Source organism: Plasmodium malariae (assembly GCF_900090045.1).
Source record: "Plasmodium malariae genome assembly, chromosome: 10".
NCBI classification, from domain to species: Eukaryota; Apicomplexa; class Aconoidasida; order Haemosporida; family Plasmodiidae; genus Plasmodium; species Plasmodium malariae.
This window is the reverse complement of record NC_041784.1, coordinates 2,061,802-2,069,158: the sequence shown is the minus strand read 5'-3', so window position 1 is coordinate 2,069,158 and position 7,357 is coordinate 2,061,802. Positions and strand designations below refer to the sequence as shown.

General features: G+C 19.3%; 1 protein-coding gene across 1 annotated transcript; it reads right to left on the bottom strand.

Annotated features, from left to right (window-relative positions):
- Positions 1 to 4,606: 4,606 nt before the first annotated feature.
- On the bottom strand, positions 4,607 to 6,498 carry PmUG01_10052600 (PIR protein; the record flags this gene model as incomplete). Its single annotated transcript, XM_029005726.1, has 3 exons — positions 4,607 to 4,771; positions 4,902 to 6,329; positions 6,472 to 6,498. The coding sequence occupies 3 exons, from the start codon at positions 6,496 to 6,498 to the stop codon at positions 4,607 to 4,609; spliced, it is 1,620 nt and encodes a 539-aa protein (XP_028862286.1).
- Between the last annotated feature and the right edge of the window lie 859 nt (positions 6,499 to 7,357).

Sequence of the window (7,357 nt, the reverse complement as noted above, 5' to 3'; positions counted from 1 at the left end):
TTTTGGAAATTTCATTTTTTCTTAATATATCCATAATATAATAAATATAATAATAATTATTTACTCGTACTTATTGGGTTATACAAAAAAAAATATCTATTTTTTTGTTACTTTATTATTAACTCCATTTTAACATATATATAGTTTAATTCATAAAACATTCAAAAATTTAAACATATATTAAAAAGGTATTTTTAGTAAATAAGAATTATAATGTATTTATTATAATACCATTTATAATAAATATTAATTAAATTTTATTATTATAAAAACAAAAAAGAACATACTTATTTTATTCTATTATATACAAAAAAAGAGATTTACAATTAATTTGAAACACTTTATATATTTGTTATATTTAAATTACCACATAGTTTATACCATGAAAAAGTAAAAGAAAGGATAACAAAATAAGAGCATTTATTAAGGTATCAGCATAATTTTCATCACTCATTTAACAGAGTTATACTAGCTACATTTTTTTATATGAATTTATAAAACATATATATATTTTTAAAACAACGTAATTATATTATTATTCTTATTTTGTTTCAATATATTAAATTATATACAAAAAATTCCTTTAAACACAAATGTATAAGGTAAAACACAATTCACTATGGATATAGAATACATATTTTTATATCAAAATATCCATGTATACGTAGGTGCAATTATATAAATTAGTTAATTGTATTTGCACTTTTTTATGGTAGTTATATTTTTAAGGATACAAGATATCATTTTATTACTTATTAGATTTTTCCTTACAAAGTAAATTAACTAACTAAAGCAAATTTTGAGATTATTCGCTTTTATCATTTTATATTTTTCAATTTTTTTTAATGTATAAACAATACTTAATACAATGAAAACAGCCAATAATACAATAAATAATGAATATATCACTAGTGCTATGAAAACATAAAATACATAGCTCTAAACAGCGTTTTTATTCAAAGAAGCAAACATAAAAATTACACAAAATGATATTAAGACTACTGCTAACACAGTCAATAAAACTAATAGAGTTGTAGTAACTCTTAAAGCTATCTTTCTACATATAATCATTCATGTGGTCCTATTACTAATATTTTCGGTATTCATAATTTATATATAGAATCTAATAGATTAAATATTTTGTTTTTCAAAGAATGTATCTATTCTATTTAGTAAAAAATGATTCTTTTTCTGAGCTACTTCATCTAGTTCCTTCATATTTAATAAGCAATTTTTTAATTTTGTCCTTTCTGATTCTGTGCTATCGTTAATTTTATATATAAATTTATTATATTTCGCTTTTACTAAAATATATGCTAGTATTCAATTAGATGTTAAATCTAGGTAACGTTCTAGCTTATACTTATTATCCAACAATTTTTCACAACAGTTCTATGAGTAAAAATTTAAACATTTATTATTTACAATGATGATGTTTCCATAGCAAGAAAATATTATTTTCAAAAAATAAAATATGAAGCAAAAACAAAAAAAAACAATTAAACAATAAAATGAAACATTATTATAATACCATATTATAGTTATAAGGCTATATAGAAATTTAAAGGGTAAAAGCCACAATTTTAATAAAAGAGAGAGACTTATAATTCTGTTTCATTGTATAACGATTAAATACTATAATATATGGATTAATAAAAATATTAATAATATTTTAATTACTGTATAATATAGAAGCAACTTTTTATATTATTATTTTTGATTTATCTTTTTTATAACAAATAAATTTAATATATATATATATATATAGCTCAAAATAAACTAAAAATTGATTTAGTGTAATTAATGTATATTATAACTATAAGAAACAAAAAGAAAAATTATTATGAAAATGATTAAAATATATATAAATGATTAATTTAAAAATATTATGATTAAGTGTTCAATGGTAAATGGACAAAATTAATTAATAATAGTTTCAAAAAAAATATAATACTGAGGAGCAAAAGATTATATAAGATGAAGTCAAAAATTATTTAATTACTGATAAAAAGTTTGTGTTTAAATAAAACGAAATATAGCATTTATATAATATATACTCAAATATATTCAAAAAGATTTCATGAAGATTTATGTTGTCTCTAAATAATAATTCAATTATAGTTCATGCTTCTTTTGTGGCGTTTCGTGTTACAATTAATTATTATCAATTATTATTACATAAACCATAATAGAAAAAAAAATGAAGTTACCAATAATATTTTTTGTTACGTAAGGTATACATTAGTATCTATATAAAAAACAAAAAATATTCTTTTATAATAATTTATATATTAATAAAATTTATAGTTCGCAAAATATCTTGGAATATGTATATTATAAGTTCTATAGAATAAGTATTAAATTTTTATATAAATTTTTTACGATATTATTATTTGTATCTAAATTTATATATAATTTATTTTTATTTAAAAATAAGCTTATAACTCATAAATTTTATATTTTTCTTTCCTTTTAAAAAGGTAAAACAAATATACGTTTATGAAATATTAATATGATAAAAAAGAAAAAAAGAAGATAAAAATAAATTTATTATATAAGCATTGTAAGAAATTCAATAATTACAAAAATATTTTTAGACATATTTAATTACAAATGAAAATTACAAAAAGAATACATATTTAAATTATAAAAAAAGATGATAAAAAGAAAAATATAAGAATATAGATAATTTACTAATTTTTCATATGCAATAATTTAAAAAAAACTAATAATATTTTATATTATTAAAATACACACCATTAAAAACTTATATCTACGGTAAAGTATAAATAGTTATTATTTCATATAATATAAAAAATTCTTGTAAAAAGAAATTTATTTTACATTCCATTAATTTTACTCTTTGTTAATTTATAATATAGGGGATAATAATAATATATTTATTATACTCAAAAAAATATTATAACTAATAAAAAAAAAATAATAATCATCGAAAGTTTATATTAATATTTTAAAATAATAATAATAAAAATTAATAAATTTGTAAAAATGAAAAAATCTAATATAATTATTACGTTATAATATTTCATTTGAATTACTTAAACAGTTCTCAGAAATTGATATAATTATATTCACGTTTCATTGAATTTTATTCACATACTTTAAAATAATGCGTAACACTTGTTTAGTATCATTTGAACGCTGTTATTATTTTATGAATATATATGTTAATGAGTTATACAAACATTTTTACATAAAAAAAATTTTAATATATAACACTTGCACAAGAAAGCAAGACTCTATTTTTATTATGAAATAAATTATAAAAATGTAAGTTATATATTTTACAATAAAGACATTATGCTAATTTGATAATATTCTTAAAGATTCTATGGAATATTTATTTTTCTCAACTTTTTTTTGTTTCTTTCATTTATATTATTTACATAAAAATATGATAAAGATTTTTTATTAATATTGAAAAATGTAATAATAAAAATGTATTTATATAACAGTTTATAAAGAAACTTCAATTAAATTTTTATTTACACTGATAACAACTAACAATAGTTATATATAATTTTTCAGGACACTTGGTTTAATTTTCATGTATAATACTTAAGATTTCATGTTTATTTATTTTTTTTTTTTTCATACAACCAATTGTATTAACATTTTTTAAAATAAAGTTTTTTTAGTTTATTTTCTTACTTAAATTTATAATATATTCCTCTAATAAATAATATATATTATATTAATAAAACGTTTCCTTAACATTTTAATATTCAAATTTAATTAACTATAAATTTAGTAAAAGTCTTATATAATTTAGGGTTCAGAATATTCATTAATTTCATCTTATATATATAAAAGGAGTACGCACCAGGCGGAATATGATATTACACAAAATATAAGATAAAATAATAATATATAAATATTATTTAAAATTCAAAACATTTTTACATAGATGATAACATAATCTTTAATCTTAATTTTCTATACATTTATTTTTAGAAAAATGAACTAATCTAAAAATTATTATTTTATGAGTAACATCAAGGTTGTATTTTAAAAGTTCATATAGATACTGTTATATTTGCTAATTTACTTGTTCTAAATTTATACATTGTATCTATGAATTCAAATTATTTTTATATTAAATATAACTATAGTATATTTCATATATATTAAGCTTTAACAAGTCACTAAATGAACTTATTAAACTATATCATGAGTAAAATTAAAATATATAGAAATATCCCTCAAATATACTATTACAATTCATAGTATATTAGAGCTTTAAATTATTACTAAACATCAAAATCAAATATATTTTTTTATATATAAGAAATAACTTTAGTGTCCGCTAAGATTGTAGTTATTTAAAAAAAGTAAATTAAATAAAAAAGAGGTATTATAAAAAAGTTCAATTAATAATATTATTAAAAAGTATTCCAAAAATACACACAAAAAACTATAAAAAGTTAAAAAGAAAAATGAAAATATTTTAGTTATGCTACTTTTATTCTTGTTTTTCTTAATTTTGGATAATTAATAGCATGTAAGTCTAACTAAATTTTGAATTATTTTTAATATATTTAAAATAAATCATTTAATATTCTATATAATACTAATAAAATGAAGTTTACCTCTCAATATTTACTACGCTAAATCTCCTCCTGTCAGAATGCCTATATGTACGTTTTATGAATTTCCTTGTTAATCCTTGAGTATTTAATTCAGCGAAATTATTCCTATATCTTTTTTTCCTTTTTCTATTTTTATCTAGACATGATCCAAAGGGAGTAAACTGATGAACAAATCTCAGATGTAAAATGTATAAAATATTATTATATTACAATTACAATATTTTAAAACATATTTATTATTCATGGAAACTTATAATGTACTAATAATATAATATTAAATTTAGTGTTTACTTTAAAATAAAGGAAAAAAACAAAAATTATTCCCATAATCAAAGCAACTACATTAGAAATACGAAAAAATATATTCTGTAATATATTAGATGCTGCATCTGTTCCAGGAAGTTTTTCTGACAGTGAACTCTTCATAACAAAACCCTGTGCTTGTGTAGGCTTTAAAACATGAACACTTTTTAACTGCCTTAATTCTAATCTCACAACATTTTTTGATTTCCACTTTTCTTTTATATCCATTAATTTTTGTAATTCTTCTGAGGTCCAAGAGCCTATCTTCTTAAATATATGTCCATTGGAATCTTTTGTTTTTATAAAAATATCATTTTTAACCAATTCATCCATATATTCGCACAATCCATATTTATCATCCTCTGATATATTAGACAAACAACGTATATCTCCTTTTCCATATTTCCATCGAAATCCATTATCCGTATTTGCAACAAATATCATTTTATTTTTTTCTTCTGAATTACTAGGAGAAAATTGCTTACTACTGCTTTCACTTAGAACTTCTGATGAATCTACGTTGGCTTTTATCATACGAGTTTCTGAAGATGAGCTTCCTGCATTCGTTCTCTGTCCTTTGTATTTAACTGTATTTTCATTACTACGTCTAATGGAAGATGCTCGGACTAAACCACACTGTAAATTTTCGCTATAATTATTAATAGGACAATCTGTAAAAAGAATTGAATCCAAAATATCTGGTTCTAAAACATTAGAATCCAAATTTTTGTCAGCAGATTCAGTTTCTTTAATACTTTCTAGTTTATTACAACTATCACCATTTTCTAAATTTAAAAGAGCTGATATTTTACTTGGATTCAACTCATCACCACAATTCAAAAACAAATTTGGGCATATCGATAAGTTTGAGGCACAACATTTAGTCTTTTTATCTATATATATATTACTGATAGCATTAAGGTATTTTTTATATTTATTAAACGTTAACATATTACAAAATTCTCTACTCCTTATTCTATTATAATTTGTAGTATATATATACAAAATTTTTTCGTTATTTTTAGCATTCAAAGAGCTTATGATATCTTGACCAAATTTGTACTCACAATTATGTATCCTATAATTCTCAGTAAGAGATTGTTGTAATTTATTAAATGCAGTAATAACAGCATTAACATTGATATTTGTTCTATTAGTTTCAAACAATTTCCCTATTTCTTCATATACCCAGTATTTGTAATGCAAACAAATGTCGTCATATATTTCTGGTTTACCTATTTCTAATAAAGATTTAAAATTTCGTACAACTTTATTGCATAGTTTAACACACTCTATTTTTAAATTACTTTTTACTTCATTAAATATATTACAACTGATTTCGTCATCTTCTTCATTGGCCTCAGATTTAAATTTTTCATATAACTTGTACGAAGGTAACTCTTGTAAAATTTCATCCTAAAAAGTGAATTCATAATACAAATCATGTAAATACTTAAATACTCATAAAAAATTAATTTACTTAATTTATTTTATGTAAATAATGCTATTAAAAAAAAACGAGTATCTATTATTATATCTATGAAAAATGAAAATATACAAAAATCGTTTCCTTTTCTCCTTCCATTTTTATAATATATTTTCAAATTTTTGAATATATGCTCTAAGGGAAATAACAGAAATACAGATGTATAAGTATTTATGTATAAAAAACTACAACATATTTATATACAATATATCCTGGGCATTTTTTTTTTATTATAATTTATACTTATATACATGCTTCTCAGTATAAAATATAATTTAATTTATAGAATAAACTATAATTCTATGGATTTTTATTAAAATAATACTTTTAATCAACACTTGCATAAATTTAACATTTATAAAATGTAATAGTAAATAGCAAAAAAATAAGAGTATTATAGTAAAATTACATTATATATATATATATAATGAGTCATTATTATTAAACTTTCTTTAATGGAAAATATAATATAAACATGTAGAGTTAAAACTTATCATTTGTAGTGATATATTTTATCTCAGGTATATCTGTACGTTTAAAAACTTATATATGTCTTACGATGGTTACATAATAAAATTAAAAAATTCAGTTTTTTTGAATTATTCCATCAAATCATTTTAAATCATTCCTTAAAATCACATGTTTTACCCAGGTTAGAAAATGTAATAATACATACATTTATTATAAGCATAAAATAAATTCTCATATTAAAAAAAATTAAAAATATATAAAAAAAGGTGGAATAATGCATAAAAGTTCATATGAAATATAATAAATAAACTGTTTCTAATATTATAAGAATATTGCTAATAATGTATTTATATTAATTATAATTCTATTATTTTTTATGTATCCCTCATAAATCGACTACAAATTCTTCATGTATATTGATGATATTTTATTTCATATGTCAATATTTTATTTTATCTTTCATATTACAGTTCTTGCAGTGAACATT